At 43.1% G+C, this 19,644-nt stretch overlaps 1 protein-coding gene across 1 annotated transcript in view; it reads right to left on the reverse strand.

Annotated features, from left to right (window-relative positions):
• The window catches only part of axdnd1 (axonemal dynein light chain domain containing 1), a 170,616-nt gene that overhangs the window by 124,261 nt on the left and 26,711 nt on the right, over positions 1-19,644 (reverse strand). The window contains exons 4-7 of the mRNA XM_063063999.1: positions 18,061-18,161; positions 16,458-16,578; positions 10,714-10,802; positions 9,472-9,528 (exon numbers count right to left, since the gene is read on the reverse strand). Of these exons, the coding sequence (XP_062920069.1) occupies positions 9,472-9,528; positions 10,714-10,802; positions 16,458-16,578; positions 18,061-18,161 (368 nt within the window). The remainder of the gene's footprint in view (positions 1-9,471; positions 9,529-10,713; positions 10,803-16,457; positions 16,579-18,060; positions 18,162-19,644) is intronic.

Below are 19,644 nucleotides of genomic sequence, written 5' to 3' on the forward strand. Positions count from 1 at the left end.
GATTGTCTACACTCAGCCAAGCAGAGGTGCATCTTTCCTCCTCCTTTCTCTGTCTCAATAAGCCCTGTCAGCAGAGCCTCCAGCACACTAACGCCCTCAGCTCTGAACCAGACAAAACCGAGCCTTTGTTTTTACCACAGACGCTTCAGCACAAATGCTAAGAAGTGACGACCGCCAATCAGCTTCAACAATGGCAGCGCATTGGGACATCAGAGGTCTGTGAACATGGTGGGTTCCAGCTGTCAGGGTCATCTATTTTTCATTATAGACACCCTTTCAGGGCAACACTTCCTATGTGACACAGGCACTCAAAAGTGTGTGCTGGCAGAATCGCCCATTGATTATGAGGCAGCGAGCAACAGACCCTCAATCAAGGCCGCCAATGGCAGCAGGATCTGGACTTATGGGACACAACACATGGGACTTTGTCTTGGCTAAAGTTGCTGGACCTCTGCTCGATGCAGATTTCCTGTGTGGCAAAGGACTGTTAGTAGATCTTAAGAACTGCCAGCTTGTGGATGCATAGCTTTGGGTCTTTAACCTGTACACTCAGTAAATTCCCCACAACAACTCTGTCTGGCATATGCTCCACCACATGTGAACTGACTCGCCTGCTGGGCAAAATCCCAAACAACACAAAGCACACATTTTCCACTACAGTTACAAAGCAAGAAGGTCCAGCATTACATTTCCACGAATGGCTCGCCAGCCCATGCCCGTGTGCGTGTAAACGGGACTCAGAAAAGCTGGACAGTGCAAAGGCTGAGATTACTAACATGGAAATGCTTGGGGTTGTACACAGGTCAAACAGCCTTTTGGCTTCACCCCTCTACAAGGTCCCTAAGCCTGATGATGGTTGTCATCCATGTGGCTATCACCACCTCCTTAAATAGGTCACCACACCCGATCATTACCCAGTCCCACATATTCAAGACTTTTTGGCCAGGAAATAATTTTTTCTCAAGTGGAATTAGCCAGGGGCTACCATCTGATGGCTGTGTGCACAAAAGATTTTTCCAAAACTGATGTTTTAACCCTGTTTGCCCTATTTGAGTTTCTGTGCATGCTGTGTGGGCTGAAAAATGCAGCACAGACTTTCTAACAACTAATGGAAAGTTTCTTTAGTTTTCTCATCTTTATTTTCATTTTGCAAATAACTGGTATATGGCTGCTTCCACAGTCTGCTCCAGGATAGCTCTTTGATTGAGTTATCGAGTTTTTGAATCTGTTATTGATTGTTATGTAGTCGATTTGATTTTTGTTGTTCCCATCTGGGCTTCTCCATGTCCATTTCCTTCTCAGATGTTGTTTAAACCAAGTGTTGGTGATTATCTGATTGTTTGTTTTACACCATGATATAAGCTTTTCTCCTCTTTCATTTCTTTCTCTCAATCCCTGGTCTCCAACAATATGGTCTTCTCTTCCCTCACCAACTTTTGCATTGAAGTCGCCCATGACAACGATGGCTTCTTGTGATTTGCATTCTTCTAGTGTTGTGTCTAGGGACCAGACAGCATCCATCAGAATAGAAGGAGAAGTGAGTGAGTATGTGAATATCATGAGAGGAGTCAGGCAACGTTGTGTCTTTTCGCCAGACTTATTCAACCTGTATAGTGAAGATATCTTGAGAAGTATAAAAGAAACATAGAAGCATAGAAAATAGGTGCAGGAGTAGGCCATTCGGCCCTTCGAGCCTGCACCGCCATTCAGTATGATCATGGCTGATCATCCAACTCAGAACCCTGTACCAGCCTTCCCTCCATACCCCCTGATCCCTTTAGCCACAACGGCCATATCTAACTCCCTCTTAAATATAGCCAATGAACTGGCCTCAACTGTTTCCTGTGGCAGAGAATTCTACAGATTCACCACTCTCTGTGTGAAGAAGTTTTTCCTAATCTCGGTCCTAAAAGGCTTCCCCTTTATCCTCAAACTGTGACCCCTCGTTCTGGACTTCCCCAATATCGGGAACAATCTTCCTGCATCTAGCCTGTCCAGTCCCTTTAGGATTTTATACGTTTCAATCAGATCCCCCCTCAATCTTCTAAATTCCAACGAGTATAAGCCTAGTTCATCCAGTCTTTCATCATATGAAAGTCCTGCCATCCCAGGAATCAATCTGGTGAACCTTCTTTGTACTCCCTCTATGGCAAGGATGTCTTTCCTCAGATTAGGGGACCAAAACTGCACACAATACTCCAGGTGTGGTCTCACCAAGGCCTTGCACGAAAGACTTCAAAGGATTCACAATTATAAGTAACATCAGATATGCTGATGACATCATACTAATAGCTGACTCAGAAACAAAACTTCAAGAACTACTCACTATAGTAGCAGCAGAAAGTAATCGCAGAGGCCTCTCAATCAACACCAAGAAGACAGAAAGCATGGTCATCTCCAGAAAGACAAACATCCCACAATGTGTGATCAGGATCGGAAATACAAACATCAAACAAGTCAACAAATTCAGATATCTTGGCAGCCTAATAACAAGTAATGGCAGGTGCAACACAGATATTAAATATAGAATAGCAATGGCAAAAGAAGCTTTCCAAAAACTGAAGACCATATTAACAGACAGAAAGATGAGCACGTACACTATAAACAGAATACTGCAGTGCTACATTTATTCTATCCTGACTTACAGAAGTGAATGCAGGACCATTTCTCCAGCAATGGAAAAGAGACTAGAAGCAGCTGAATTATGGTTCTATAGGAGAATGTTAAAAATATCATGGACTACACACACATCAAATGAAGAAGTTCTCAGAAGAGCCCAAGCAGTTCGATCACCCATACCAACAATAAGAGAAAGACAACTCAGATTCCTAGGACACATCATGCAGAAAGATGAACTAGAAAAACTCATACTCTCTGGAAAGATTGAGGGGAGTAAACCTAGAGGAAGACCTTGGCTTATGTACATCAAAAGCATAGCCAGGTGGCTACACATCGAGGAAATGGAAGTCATCCAAAAAACGAAGGATAGATCTACATGGAAAGCCATGTTCACCAAAGTCCACATCGGGTATGGTACCTAGACAGACAGAATGGAAAGTGTGTTAAAAGTTAGATTTTCTTTTTGTTTACCTAGACGAACACTTATTGCCAGCTCCAAAAACATTGGAAACCAAACACTTCTCATAGTTCGGCACACTTTTCAAGCACTTGAGCCAACATGGCTAATTATTAACCCCACTAAGTACCAGTTCACATTGTCTACTACTGACTCTCTCAGCCACTGCAACTCCACAGAAGGTGCAACACCCCTGCCATCAAAAGTCGTCACTATTATGGACTTTGCATTGTCCCACACTACCAAAGCACTGCAAGGGTTTTTAGGTATGGTGAATTTCTATCATTATTTTGTTCCAAGAGCTGCTGACTTTATGCTCCCCTTGACTCAAGCCCTTAAAAGGCAGTGCCCTTAATCACATGCTTAAGTGGTCTGCGATTGAATAGAGCATTTGCCGACACCAAATGAGCCCTTTAGAATGCAACCCTGGTGGTGCACATGCTCCCCATGCACCTACAGTCATCACTACCGTCGCCTCAGTAGAGGCTGTGGGTCCCATGCACAAACAGTTGGCCACTCACCTTCTTCAGCCGGCAGCTCCGCCCACTTCTCCCCCACCCAAGAGGAAGTACAGCACATTTGACCGCCAGTTTCTCAGTTTCTATTTGGCCATCTGCTGCTTTTGTTTTCTACTGGATGTCAGCGTTTCACGGTGTTTGTTGACCACAAATCCCTCTGCACGGCAGCAATGCCACCTGGCCTACATTTCAGAATTCACGTCTGACAAACAGCACATCGAAGGGAAATACAATGCTCTGGCTGATTGCCTCTCGTGGCCCACCAGCGATGCAACACACATTGGGGTTGACTATGCCGGCATGGCAGCTGACCAAGCTCCCACCCAGAGGTCCAGGCTCACAGGACAGCTGTCACCAGCCTGCGGTTGGTTGACATCAACTTCAGGGACACAGGAGTTTCTCTCCTGTGCGATGTCTCAACCTATCACCCTCGCCCCATCGTGCCTGCAAACTGGAGGTGCACTGTTTTTAACTCCATTCATGGGCTCTTGCATATGAGCAGGAAGACTTCACAGAAACTGGTTGCCTTAGGAAGGACGCCTGAGACCAGAGTGCAGCCTGTATTATGTGTCAGCGGGTGAAAATTAACTGTCACGTTTGAGCACCATTGGCCTCTTTGACGGTCCCTGAGCGATGGTTTGACCATGTCATTATGAACCTGGTAGGTCCATGGTTTCACACATCTTACCGCGGTGGATCGTACCACCAGGCGGCCAGAGGTTGTCACTCCAGCATTGACGACAGATGACGGCTGCAGACATGGCTCGGGCATTCATCAAAACCTGGGTCCCTCAGTTCAGCACCCTCTCTGATATTTCTTCCGATCACAGCCCCCTATTCATGTCAGACCTCTGGGCAACAATGACCCACAACTTTGGCATTAGGTTACATCACACCAAGGCATATCACTTACAGTCCAACGGCCTGCATGAGCAGTTTCAAAGCTGCTCTGAGCACCTCCCTCACAGACAAGTGTTGACACAATCATCTCCTGTGGGTCCTGTGAGGTTCAGAAAAGCTCACAGAGAGGACTGGCAATCCTCTGCAGCTGAGTTGGTGTGTGGGCAGCTCCTATGGGTGCCGGGTGATTTTATTCCTGATACCACAAACACCTGGTTGGCGTCTCATCAGCATTCTGCCCTCCTCAGTAAACTCAATTCTTTTACACCTATTCCTACCTCCCGTCATGGCAAACAGCACTTTTGGGTTCCCGTTGACCGACATACTACCTCATTCATTTTTTGTCCACCATGATGCACATCAACACCCCCTTAAGCCCCCTTACAATGGATGGCCTGTTCCAGTTTAGGATGTGTAAAGCTGGATATATTTCTATAACAACAGGAATTCTGCAGATGCTGGAAATTCAAGCAACACACATCAAAGTTGCTGGTGAACGCAGCAGGCCAAGCAGCATCTATAGGAAGAGGCGCAGTCGACGTTTCAGGCCGAGACCCTTCGTCAGGACTAACTGAAGGAAGAGTGAGTAAGGGATTTGAAAGCTGGAGGGGGAGGGGGAGATGCAAAATGATAGGAGAAGACAGGAGGGGGAGGGATAGAGCCGAGAGCTGGACAGGTGATAGGCAAAAGGGGATACGAGAGGATCATGGGACAGGAGGTCCGGGAAGAAAGCCGGGGGGGGGGTGACCCAGAGGATGGGCAAGAGGTATATTCAGAGGGACAGAGGGAGAAAAAGGAGAGTGAGAGAAAGAATGTGTGCATAAAAATGAGTAACAGATGGGGTACGAGGGGGAGGTGGGGCCTAGCGGAAGTTAGAGAAGTCAATGTTCATGCCATCAGGTTGGAGGCTACCCAGACGGAATATAAGGTGTTGTTCCTCCAACCTGAGTGTGGCTTCATCTTTACAGTAGAGGAGGCCGTGGATAGACATGTCAGAATGGGAATGGGATGTGGAATTAAAATGTGTGGCCACTGGGAGATCCTGCTTTCTCTGGCGGACAGAGCGTAGATGTTCAGCAAAGCGGTCTCCCAGTCTGCGTCGGGTCTCACCAATATATAAAAGGCCACATCGGGAGCACCGGACGCAGTATATCACCCCAGTCGACTCACAGGTGAAGTGATGCCTCACCTGGAAGGACTGTTTGGGGCCCTGAATGGTGGTAAGGGAGGAAGTGTAAGGGCATGTGTAGCACTTGTTCCGCTTACACGGATAAGTGCCAGGAGGGAGATCAGTGGGGAGGGATGGGGGGGACGAATGGACAAGGGAGTTGTGTAGGGAGCGATCCCTTCAGTTAGTCCTGACGAAGGGTCTCGGCCTGAAACGTCGACTGCGCCTCTTCCTATAGATGCTGCTTGGCCTGCTGCGTTCACCAGCAACTTTGATGTGTGTTGCTTATATTTCTATAAATTGCTTTAAACCGGCCTACCAAGACCTGGATGTTCCACTACCTTACCCTTGCATTAGGGCATGACCATCTGTGTGTCAGAACACCCCTGGACAAAGCAGAGGCACCTGCTGTTACTCCAACCAAGGCACATAGGACCTGAGCCGAGTGGCTTGTATGAGCTGCAGACAGACTCACAATGCCACTTTTGATAAATTTGGTGGGGGGGAGGGGGTTGCTGTGTAGGGTAATGTAATGGGTGACAGATAACACATATTGTTCATCATAGAAACTGTTCTACATAATTCACAAACACTGTCATTGAGTTCTTGTGTTCTCTTCAAGAGAGGGTGTCTGAAATAATGACGTCAGTGTAGTGTGACTGTTTTTGGTTTGTTCGTACGAAAGTAAAGGGCTGAAACTTTTGTTAAGACCATCAAACAACTCTTGCATGTTTTATTCACAAAATCCTACATTACTACCTCCCACAAAGCAAAGCCAAGCAACATATGTGACAGCAAGGTTTCACTCCCAGATGAGCTCAATGCCTTTTATTCTCACTTTGACCGACAGAACATGGAAGCACCTTCACGAACTCCCACAGTCCAACACTACCCTTGATTTCAGTCTCTGAGGCTGATGTGAGAGCATCCTTCAGGAGGGTGAGCCCATGGAAAGCATCTGGCCCAGACAATGTACTTGGCCGAGTACTGAAGATCTGTGTTAATCAGTTGGGTGGACTATTTACTGTTATCTTTAAACTCTTGCTTCGGCAGTCTGAGGTACCCACCTGCTTCAAACTTCAATCATTCCAGTGCCCAAGAGGAAGATGGGGTAACCTGCCTCAATGATTATCACCCAGTAGCACTTACATCCACTGTAATGAAGTGTTTGGGAGGTTGGTTATGAAGCATATCAACTTTTGCCTGAGGGCTGACTTGGATCTGCTCTAGTTCGCCTACTATCACAACAGGTAGACAATGGATTCCATCTCACTGGCTCTTCGCTCAGCTCTGGAACATCTGGACAGTGAAGATGCATACAACAAGATGCTCATCATTAACTACATCTCAGTATTCAATTCTATCATCCCCTCGAAACTAATCAATAAACTCCAATACCAAGGCCTCAATACCTCCTTGTGCAACTGGATTCTCGGTTTACTCACTTGCAGGTTCCATAGTCATACTTCATTAATCCCGAGGGAAATTGGTTTTCGTTACAGTTGCTCCATAAATAATAAATAGTAATAGAACCACAAATAGTTAAATAGTAATATATGTAAATTGTGCCAGTAAATTAAGAAATAAGTCCAGGACCAGCCTATTGGCTCAGGATGTCTGACCCTCCAAGGGAGGAGTTGTAAAGTTTGATGGCCACAGGCAGGAATGACTTCCTATGACGCTCAGTGCTGCATCTCGGTGGAATGAGTCTCTGGCTGAATGTACTCCTGTGCCCAACCAGTACATTATGTAGTGGATGGAAGACAGTCAATATGGATTGGCAACTACACCTCCTCGACAATCACCATCATCACAACTGCATCACAAAGCTGTGTGCTCAGCTCCCTGCTCTGTTTGCTTTATAATTATGACTGTGTGGCTAAGCACAGCTCAGTGCCAAATTTAAGTTTGCTAACACCACTGTTGTTGGCCAAATCAAGGGTGGTGATGAATCAGCATGTACCAAGGAGATTGAAAATGGTGCCACAACAATAACCTCTCACTCAAATCCAGACAACAGGAATTCTGCAGATGCTGGAAATTCAAGCAACACACATCAAAGGTTTAAAGGAGAAAGTTGCAGAAAATGTAACAAAAGAGGGCACTCCTCTCCACACATTGTCCCCAATGCAAATTGAAAGTCTTCCTATTACGCAGAGATGATCCAAAGGGAAACCAGAAAAGCCTCCACACTGTCTCAGGTCTATGTGGCCACTCAAAATGGCTGGAATGTGCAGCCGAAATCCCAGCTCCCTCATTTTTACCAGCACCAGGATGAACTTGCCCTTGACAGAAGTTGCCTTATGTGGGGATTCAAAGTTGTTGTACCATCTAATCTGAGAGCTAAAGTGATGGAGCAGCTACTTTCCAGTCATCTAGGCATGATCAAAATGAAAGCGTTGGCTGAAGGTTTTTTGGTGGCCTGTAATAGATCAGCAGATCAAGCAGCTGGCCATGCGTTGTTTGGGATGCCAATAGTAGTGCCCCTCCATCCTGGGAGTGACCTGCATTGCCCTGGTAGATGATTCATATGGACTCTACATCCGGCAGTGGATGCAATTTTTCTTAGTAGTAGTGGACGCAGCTACAAAATGGCCAGAAGTGTTCCCTCTCACCTCCACTATAGCCTCGCACACTGTTGATACATTGAGAAGCAGCTTCTCAAGGATTGGTGTTCCAGAACACATAGTCAGTGACAATGGATCACAGTTTGCGGCAGAACAGTTTCAATCATTCCTGAAAATGAATGGAATAAGACATATTTCATCTGCACTGCACCACCCAGCTACAATTAGCTTGGCAGAAAGGTTTGTCCAGAGTGTTAAGAATGCACTGCAAGCTATGTCAGCAGAACCAAATCCCTCCTTGCATATCACAATGCAGCACACACCACAAACAACAAATCACTAACTATGCTGTCCCTTGCATCCACGCTTGCATCTCCGCAAACCCAGGAGTAATATGCAGGACAAACAGCTGAAACAAATTGAAGGCTGCTCAAACAAGGAGGTTCAATGTTTCACTCCTGGACACGCGAGATATTACAAAGGTGATCAAAACAGGGTACTTGGAAAGATTAAGGACAAAACTAGACCACTCTTCTACAGAGTGGAGATTGCATTTAATATCATCTGGAAGTGACACATCGATTATTTGAAGACAGCAGGGTCAATTTTAAGATAAGAAACATGGCTGAAGCTATCAGAACCATTTTCTGCAGTCCCAGAGTCAACTCCTACAACTACCAAAGAGGCAGCCCCAGAACCTAAGACTGTTTCATAGCCATGTCTCACCTGCCAAGTAGAGTGATCCCTCTTGCCAGGAAAGGCATTTCCCCACAAGTCCTCCACAGCGATTAAATCCTTAGGCCTGAATGGGACAATTCAAAATTTATATGCTGTGGATGTTTGTATAGTAGTTGTATTATATAATGTACTGTCATTATAGTTGAGATGTATTTTATATTGAGTTAGAGTTTATAGCTAAGCAGGGAGGAGTGCTGTGCATTTAATATTTCATTAGTATTCGAATAATGTTGTAAATATATTGTTTAATTAAGCATTCTTGTTCATTTCAATAATTCATTATGGCTATATGTAAAAATAAGGGAATTGTATACATCATCACGCTACCACGTCATACGTGCTCCCCTCTCTGAAAGGAAAACTGAACTAAGACATGTCCTCCTGGGCTCCTGTCTTTTTCTTGCAATAGTTTAATGCTTTGGAGTTACAAAACATAAAAAGACCTAAAAAGGCATCATTAAATAAACTGATTTAATCAAGGAGTTAGTGAGTACAACTACTTACATGGAGGGAAATACTCTCAGTTTCTTCTCGTCGTCTTCCAGTAGAGTGGTATATTTACTACAAGAAAGATTAACTACAAATCAGTAAATATTCTGGTGGATCCTTTGGAGTTAAAATTATGCAAAATAAAAGTGAATAAATGATTTCCCATTCCTTGAAGTAAGGAAAATGGAAAATAGGTTAGAGAATCAGAACTACTGTTTTGTGGATTGGGTCAGACTCCCCAAAAACTTCTGTTCAGCTTTAGTTCATACCAACCTAATTACATAATAAATTCCAGTAAGATGGTGGCTTCTACATGGTCAACCAAAGGTGTTATTGTCTTTTTTAAAGCCATCTTTTATGATCACAAGACCCTGCTGGATAGTAAGAACTTAAAGTACTGCAGATCTACCGCATAATTGGCGGAGAAACTGAAGGAGCTGGACATGATGAGGATCATGCTGCTGTCTGCGTCGAAGAGTCAGAGTCAGTGCACGAAGGAGGTGTGCAGACTAACAGCGAGTGATCATCTTAGTCATTTTTCTTGTGATCACAAGACTCTGTCAGACATTGGTGGTGTGGAATGCTGCAAGTCCAGTTCGTTGGATTATTGGTGAACGGCAGGGGTGGACAGTTGGGGAGCTACGTGGCCTCGGGTGTAATGAAGACTAGCCCTCATGCTGTGTTGTCACCTGGTTGAGGCTGCCTGGGGGGGGAGGCATCAGATTCAAGCGCTCCACCAGAGGCGCTGTGGTTTAGCGTCCATGCTGGAGTTGATGCTGCCCCCTAGTGTTCACTCAACAGAAGACAAGCTGTATTGTATTCGACTGCAAATGCAGCAACATTCACTGACTCAGACTATATTGTTTTGTGTGAGACTGTATTTTACTGATATCTTACATGTGCTATATATGCCTTGTGCTGTGTTTTGCTCCTTTACCCCAGAGTAACACTGTTTCATTTGGCTGCATTCATGGGTATTCCTGTATGGTTGAATGAGAATTAAACTTGAGCTTGAAATTAAAACTTCAATGCGCTGCACTATGAAGTTATGCAAAAAGCCCTATCAAACATAACTCTGTAATTTTGAAGGACCACGTAGTGGATTTATTGGGAAATCAGGAAAGAGACTTGTTAGCATAGTTTCATATGCAGTGACAAGCTGTCTAACATATCACAAAACACAAAGGAGAAAGCTTTCACTTTGGAGAAAAAAAAGCAACTTTAGTCAAAGATTTTATAATTTAGAGGATTACTCACTCCTCATAATACTCCAATCCCAGAACACCCTTGTTCTTCACAATATGGTACTCATCTGGTATCAAACTCTCAGGTAGATCCCCCTGTTTCTGCAGAGGGGGAAAAAGTACTCAGTGTCAAAAAAAAATCAGTTCAGTCCCTAAATATAAACATCACAAGCAGGTACCTCAAGGAGAACAGGCTTGAAAAGACTCAACATTAATCTCAAGTAATTATTTGGCGTTGGGTGAACCATGGGTGAGTGATCTCTGAATGATTTCAGTGAATTGGCCTCTCTCAGCTGAATTCTTCACCATACACCAGATCAGTTTGCACTAAAGTGCACTTTGTCTTTCTTGTACTTACTGTGTTTCTTCTTCCAACAAAAGTATGTAATTTATGCTCCATTTGTGTTTTCCCTGTGAATGCTGCTTATTACTTGCTATGTGCTTGTGTTCATACATGTGACAATAAGCTCACCTTTGACTTTTGACGTTGGGTACACCTCAAGTCTCTCACTGCATCTTTAATGCATAACATTACTCTAGGAAATGCTGAAACCACAAGTTTTCAGCAGATTGGAAAACAGCAAATGTAATGCTACTATTGAAAAGCGCCAGGGGGGCGGGGGGGAGATAAAAGCTGGAAACTATGAGCCAATTAGCCTGAGAAATCACTACTGAGAAAATGTCGGAATCCAGCATTAAGAAACCAGCAGCAGAACATTCGAAAACTCTTTGTACAAAATCAAGCAAAGTCAACATGAAAGGGAATCATATGACAAATTTATTCAATTCTTTTAAGACATAACTAACAGTTGATGAAGGGGATCAGCAGAAATGGTACAGCTGGATTTCTAAAAGGCGTGTGATAAGATGCCATATTAAAGATTACGGCACAAAGTCTTAGCAATGAAGATAAAGTATCTGGAGGGCAAAAAGAGGACGTGATAGCTCACACAGAGAAGATGAGGGAAAATCCAATGAGATTTTATGCAATATTGGAGGGAAAAGAAATGGAGAGAGAGAAAGAGAGAAAGAGAGAAAGAGAGAGAGAGAGAAAGAAATAGAATGAGAAATAGAGCGAGAGAGAAATAGAGAGAGAGAAAGAAAGAGAGAGAAGCGAGTGAGTAGGGCCCCTCAGTGACCAAAGTGGACATTCATGTGTGGAGCTACAGGAGACAGGCAAGTTACTCAATGAATATTTCTCCTGTTTTTACTGCGGAGAAAGACATGGAGACTTGGGAATTGGAGTTGAGAACTGGACTTGGGATGCTGCCTGGATTAGAGGGTATGAGCTATAAGGAACGGCTAGGCAAACTTAGGCCATTCTCCCTAGAGCATTGAAGACTGAGGAGAGACCTGATAAAGTTTTTTTTAAATTATGAGTGGCATAGGTCAGGTAGATGGTCAGAATCTTTTCCCCATGGCAGAAATTTCAAACACCAGAAGACATGTTTTTAAGGTTAGATGGGGTATGTTTAAAGGCAATGTAAAGGACAAGATTTATTTGTGCAGTGATGTAATAGGTGCCTCTAATAGTTTACCAGGGGCAGATGTGAAGCAGCCATTTTGGTGAAGTTTAAGGGCTTTTTGATAGATACAAGAATATAAAGGGATGGAAGGAAATTGATGATACTCTAAAAGAGGACATTTAGGATAAATTGATATCAAGAGTAGCACAACATTGTTGGACAAATGGTCTGTCTAGTGCTGTAATATTTTATGTTCTACATTCTATATGAAATATTATCCAGTATCAAAGCACATCTCATTTAAAATCAAAATAGGATGATGTGGTTCTCATGATTCCAAAATGCTGTAAACAGTTCAGTAAACCTTTCCTTAAAGCATAGTCTGTGAGCCAGGACCCCAAATTTGGGCCACCGGTACCATCTGGGGGGAATAATTCTTATAGTGATTTTTGGCAAGGTATACACCCCTAGTGCTAGAAAAATTGTGATAGCATTGCAGCGGTGGTAGCTTTCTTGCCTGCAAGAAGAACCTGGTGTGGACACTTGCAAGGCAAACAGATCCAGAGAATTAGACAATCCCAAGCTGAACTGGTTTTAATATCAACACCAGGGACCAAGAACCAACCCCACAAGATATTGTTGGGTATCTGCCAACCATCAATTCACCAGCCACAGAGTTGACCACAGTGTCTGAAATCCTGAACCAATCAGAGCTAATCAGGAGGGAACTTCATCTAGAAACAATTGTGGCAGTCATGGATCAAGCACTCTATGCAAAAGCCACTGAAATTGCCTGAAAGCACAAAGAGCGCTTCTCCAACATTCTTCTCAGGATGGGGACATTCCATACCATATGTAATGCCTTAGCCATCCTAGGAAAGTGATTTCAGGATGCTGGTCTAAAGGACGTATGCATAGAGGCTGGAATTGTCACAGAGGGGTCCATCAATGAAGTCCTTGATGGTAAACACTACAGTCGTGCTGTCAGGGTCCACAAGTACATCTATGAAGCACTGATGAGACTCGCATGGGCAGAGTTCACTCCGTGGTTGAGGACAACGTTCCAGAAAGGAGTGGGATGATCAAATCATTCTTAGACCATGTGAACAACATGGCCAATGACTTGAACCAAATGAAGTTGAACAATCTGCTACAAAGTCCACTCTTAGCTGAGCTGATAACCCTGTGGATAGACTTTCTGGAACACCTCCGTCACAACAATGGAGAGCTATCCGCATTCTGGATATCATACATTGACATGATAGAGAACATAGTACTCGGGCTTCTCGTGAGGGGGCCGGGAGTTGCACCTCCATGCTATAAGAACCATGATCCCATGGTGCTTTTCCTATGATAAGATGAATTATGCCAGGTACCTGTCCCTTTACTTTGCTCAGATGATGAACCTCCCAGAGAAGAATCCTTCTGTGTATGAGGCCTTCAAGACAGGCCAATTCTCAGTGCAGCTGTCAAGTAACAACCCCTTTGGGCAGATCCCTGTGGACCAGGCTATTGAATCCACAGTAAACAAAGACACACAGACTCCTGGAAGCACATCTTGGTTCAGCCTGAATGCTGGAGCTATCAAGCGTTACTACATAACAGCTGAGCACCACAGTGTATTCCTGGGACAGTTAAGGGAGATGGTGCAAGACAACAAATCAGAGCTTTGTCATGCAGAGCTACAGCGGCCAAGAATCCAGAAGGATGAGGAAGCAGTTTCAGCAGAGGTTAGCCTCTTACGTGAATTGATCAACCCATTTGCTGAGAAGCAGGACCTCATTAGCATCTCTACAACAAAGGCAGCCCCCAAGGACATTGCCTCTGACCTGATGAAGGCATATGAGATTGGTGAGCAATGCTGTGCAACCTTCAAGGATAAGAGACTAGAGGAAGACCCACCAGCAAAGAAATTCCATGGCCCAATGAAAACCAACAAGCTGAAAACATTCAGTGATATGTATAAGAAGAGAGAAGTGAAACATAGTGATGGCACAAGGGCGCAGTCTACATATGGAGGATATCCTTTCTCATCCCCTTGGACCATTGCCCTGGGCCCTGTCCACACCAGAGGGATTGCTGAGAAAGACAAATAAAGCTACTTTAGCCACAACCTTGCAGGAAAATGTAGCAGTAGAAGAGCAACTCCCAGGAAACTCTGCTACAGTGGTTGATGGAATGAACTTGGTCCAAAGAGTGAAAGGTGATCAAGTTACTTCCAGAGATGTTGCCACAACAATTCTGGGTATGGCTCTGACGGAAGGCAGTTAGAGTAGCAGAACAGATGTTGTGTTCGACACATACAAGGAGAACTCTATCAAGAATAGTGAAAGATCTCTATGGGGTGAAGAGACTGGTCATGAGTTGCTAGGTATCACAGGCACACAGATGGTGATGCAGTGGAGGAGCTTCCTGACCAAAGCCCCCAAAGTCAGTAACAAAAATTGTCTCATTTGCTTCATAGTCCATGAATGGAGGAAGGCGGAGTACAGAGCAAAGCTACAGGAGGAGATTCTGTATGCAACTGTGAATGACGAACGTTACAGAATCACATCTCAAGACAGTGAGGAGGTGTCAGCTCTTCAGTGTCAACAAAAAGAAGCAGATAGCTGTCTACTTCTCCATGCTGCCCATGCCATCTCAAGACAGTGAGGAGGTGTCAGCTCTTCAGTGTCAACAAGAAGAAGCAGATGGCCGCCTACTTCTCCATGCTGCCCGTGCCACAAGAGAGGGATACCAATCTGTAGTGATCTGCTCAGAAGACACAGATGTCTTTATCATGTCTTTAGCATTTGTGACAAGATTGAGGCCCCATTGGTCCAGAAGTGTGGCACTAGAACCCGTACAAGGCTTGTAGACATCAGGAAGGTTGCTGCCACTGTTGGCATAGAGGTTCATAGGGCTCTCATCAGGTTGCACCCATATACAGGATGTGACACTGTAAGCGCTTTTGCAGGCAAAGGGAACACAAGTGCCCTAAAACTTCTGACCAGCAACAGAGAAACTCAGGACACATTCTGAGAGTTGGATCAGGAACAGGACATCTCCCCAGAACTGATGGACAAACTGGAAGTATTTACATGTCCCCTGTATGCCCCAAAAGCATCAACCACCAAGGTCAACGAGCTCAGGTATCACCTTTTCTGTGCCAAAAAAGGTGAAATCAAAAGTCATCAACTCCCACCATACAAGGACTGCTTAACAAAACATGCACAGCGAGCCAACTACCAGGCTGGTATATGGAGAAGATGTTTGGAGAAGGACCCACAAGTGCCAAGCCCTGTTGGCAGAGGATGAAAGATGGAGAGAGAAGAGGAAGCTGAACAGTTGGTGGTGCACTGGATGGAAGGCTAGTCAGCACCCGATGCCGTCCTGGATCTACTGGCCTGTAACTGTCCAAAAAAATGTTCACTCCCAAGATGTAGGAATGTTGCAAATGGCCTCAGGTGTACTGATATGTGTAGACTGGCAGACTGTACGAACCAGGCATCCACCTCAGCGAGTGTGGAAAGTTTAGATGAAGATGTGGAAGACCGTGGAAGACTTGGAAAATTATTATTGATTATTAATAGGTTATGAAAGTATGGAAAACAAAGTATGGAAAGTAGTCTTTGATTAAATATATTCATTTTACAACCAAATGGGGCCTAGGTTATGGCTGTGCGGAACCTCACGTTTGAATTATTGTACTGTAATTCTATATGCTAAGACAAAAGCTTAAGATTATTTTGATTTGATACAACAATATGGAAAATATCATGACATTGATAAAACTCCAGAAATCTCTCCAAATGAGGCTTTTTTACCTTTTGGGGGGTGGGGTAACGTTTTCTGCTGTACTGATGTTAATATGGAATATATACAAAAAGTGATTACTTATTTGGAGTAATAAAGCTACCACTGGTGCAATGCTATCACATATTTTCTAACTCTAGAGATGTATACCTTGCCAAAAATCACTGAGCATTATTCCCCTCAGATGATACCGACCAACCCTACTGGCTCACGGACTAGCAGTCATTAAGGTTGATCTCTCTTTCAAAGTAGTCACGATTGGAATATGCCCTGTTTTGACTAACAGTGTTGTAACAGTCATTTTCTTTGTTGTGATATAAATAAAGGTCTAAATTGTAATTTTTCCTTCTCATTTCAGAAATTTAAAATGAAAACCTAAAATTGAAATAAAGTTGAAACAGGCTTATTCTGAACCCAGCGATTATAATGGCTGGAAACAAAACATGATAAATATTGCTTGCAAATCACTCAGCATTTTGATCTCTTCATTACTCACTGTGGTAGACTGTTTTCCAGACTGAGCTCGAACAGCACTCTTGTCCATGGCTGCCAATGCAACTGGCATCACATTAATGGAACATTTGGTACATACGGCATCATATAGGAAGGAGATATCCCTGCATTAAGATGTGGAAAGATTAAAATAAAAGAAAGTAACCAACAAAAAAGTAGCAATAAACAGGCTCTAAAAGTCCTTGTCCAAAGAAATAACATATATTTTTCTTTAATGAGTGATAAAGTAAGAGAGGAGGGAGTAATAACTGTATGCAAAGGCAAATACAGCAGACGGGAAGAGAATCCTGGACACAAAAAAAAAGTACTTAGTAAATGAGCTGAGAAAACATCAGGGAGAGAAAATTAAAAATTCCAGAAGGAATTAGGAGATTAGAGGTAATCTCAAAAAGGAGAATTCCAGGAGTGAGGCAAACAGCGGAATATGGATAACAAAGTGGCAACATTTTTAGGCCTGATACAACTGTTCTCTTCAATATCTGAGTATTGGACTACAATCAAATCTCACCATGAGAGTTACAAGGTCTGCGTTAACTTCGGAAAAATAAATATATCTAAGCTCAATGTGGATTTTATTGTTACATGCACAAGTGCCAAGAAAAGCACTCTTGCAGCAGTACTCCAGCAAATAACTTCCTCAAGAAAAATATAAATCTCGCAGATTATTACAAAGACCGAAAGGTCAATGTATTTCAAAGAAGCAAACTTGTTGGCTTTATTTGATTTGGCCTAAACCTGACAGTCTCAATACCAATGTGATTACCTCATGTAAAGAGTTCTTACTATCTTCCCCACTACGTCTAAGCAGGAACATGGATTTGCCACACTATGACTCTGACATCATCCCACCTCAGGTGAAGCCCTGTGTCTAGGTCTTTCTACACTGCTGATGCTTCAGTTACGACACCAACATATACACAATAATGTAGAAAGCTGCTGCAGTTTACCCTAGCCACAAAAAAAAAGATAAATACAACTTAGCTAAATTAATATCCCATCAACCCTCTGTGTGTAACAAGAGCATAGTGCTAGCCAATTATCATCAGAAATGCTGTACAGAGGCTATTCAAAAAGGTCAAAGGCTGTGTGTGTTGCAGTCTGCAGAGCACTGTAGATTTATAACCATCATTCTGATATTATCCCCTGAATTTGAAATATTAAAACATTCTACCTATCGGCATATTAGGAGTAACTTCACCATACATGGCAACTCATTGGTTCACACTTTTGGATTCAGATGATTGAACAGACAAAGGAGAATGCTAATTTCTTTAAGCATTTGTCAGACAAATAGTGGGCGACATCTAAGCTGCTCTGTGAAACAAGCTGAATAACGTGCATGTCCTACTTTTCCCTCTATCATCTGCTTTCTTCACTCACTATATTGTGTGTAGCTGCTGTACTCCTACCTGTCAAATAAAAATGTGTTGGTTCAGTTTTTGCACAATAAAGCTCCATGCAAGTTGTATGGGAAAAAGAACTCCATAAGGTCAATCGAAACTGTATACAAAGCAGCTGGGTTTTCCCATTCTATGGTAACATATTCCATTTAAACATCTCCACCTCAAATAAATGACTAAATGTACCTTCCTGCTCGAGCCAGTGAGGTGGGCTGATTGATCAAGTATTTGAATTTTGATCTCCGACTTGAATGATGCCATACGCGATCAGTCAGTCGGACACTTGACTGTGGAAACAGAAAATCTGGATAGTTGCATGGAAGTTGATCATTGTTACCATAATGAAATAATGTGCCAAAATAAAATCATAATGTGGATTTCATTCCTTGCTGTTCTTTAAATTAAACACGTATAGTTGTACTTTTGGGGGAAAACATATCTATTCATGGGCAAAAATAATGCTTTGAATGTAGTGTAATTGTCCCTCAGTCAAGCTGTACAGTGAAAAATGTTCTTTAAACTTAGTGCAAAATAAAACACTTATTGATTTTTTTAGAACACTCAAGCACTAAGGGAATAGGTTCCTGAACGGCTGTGAAGAAACAAGACTCAAAGGTGATCGATAGAGATGTATAAAATCATAAGGGGCATAGATGGGTGAATACTTTCATTCTTTTTCCCTAGGGTTATAGAATCATAGAGTCATAGAACACTACAGCACAGAAGCAGGCCCTCCAGCCCATCAAGTCCATGCTGAACTATTTATCTGCCTAGACCCATCGATCTGTACCCAGACCATAGCCCTCCATACGCTTCCCATCCACGTACCTATCCAACTTTCTCTTAAAGGCTGAAACTGAACCCCCATCCACCATTTCCACTGGCAGCTCATTCCACACTCTGAGTGAAGAGATTCCCTCTCATATTCCCCTTAAACATTTCAACTTTCACCCTTAACCCATGACCTCTAGTTCTAGTCTCACCCAACCTCACTGGAAAAAGCCTGATTGCATTTACCCAATTTATACACTTCATAATTTTGTATAACTCTATCAAATCTCCCCTCATTCTTCTATGTTCTAGGCAATAAAGTCCTAACCTATTCAACCTTTCCCTTTAACTCAGGTCCTCAAATCCTAGCAATATCCTTGTAACACACATCAAAGTTGCTGGTGAACGCAGCAGGCCAGGCAGCATCTCTAGGAATATCCTTGTAAACTTTCTCTTTCAATCTTTATTTACATCTTTCCTGTACGTAGATGATCAAAATTGCACACAATACTCCACACCAACAGTCAAAGGCTTCCAATCAGAGAAGCAACCATCTACTAGATTGGCTAGACGTGATCTACCTCACACAAAGCTATGTTGACTATCCCAAATCAGTCCCTGACTATCCAAATGCTGGGGATTCCATTTAATTGGGACAAATTGGAACCAGTACATTTTGGCCCAAAAAGCCAAAGTTTCATGAAAAAAAGTTAAAAGGTATAAAGAAAGACAAACTACTATTTTACTGAGCAACAATTTATGTATTTAAATGATAAAGAACAAACTAGAACATTACTAATGTAACATTACTACAGTAGTATAATATGTATTAGTTCTTAATAGTTATTGATAGAGGAATTCATCCCGTGTACGCTGCCATGTTCTTTTGATTGACTGTAAATAAACAAAATCAATGCAGGCATTTAGTGCAGATAATTGACCATACAATGCTTTTGATAATTGCATCCTCAAATCTTCAGTTCATTGTAACATTCAAGA

This window comes from Mobula hypostoma, chromosome 12 (assembly GCF_963921235.1).
Source record: "Mobula hypostoma chromosome 12, sMobHyp1.1, whole genome shotgun sequence".
Taxonomy (NCBI): Eukaryota; Metazoa; Chordata; class Chondrichthyes; order Myliobatiformes; family Myliobatidae; genus Mobula; species Mobula hypostoma.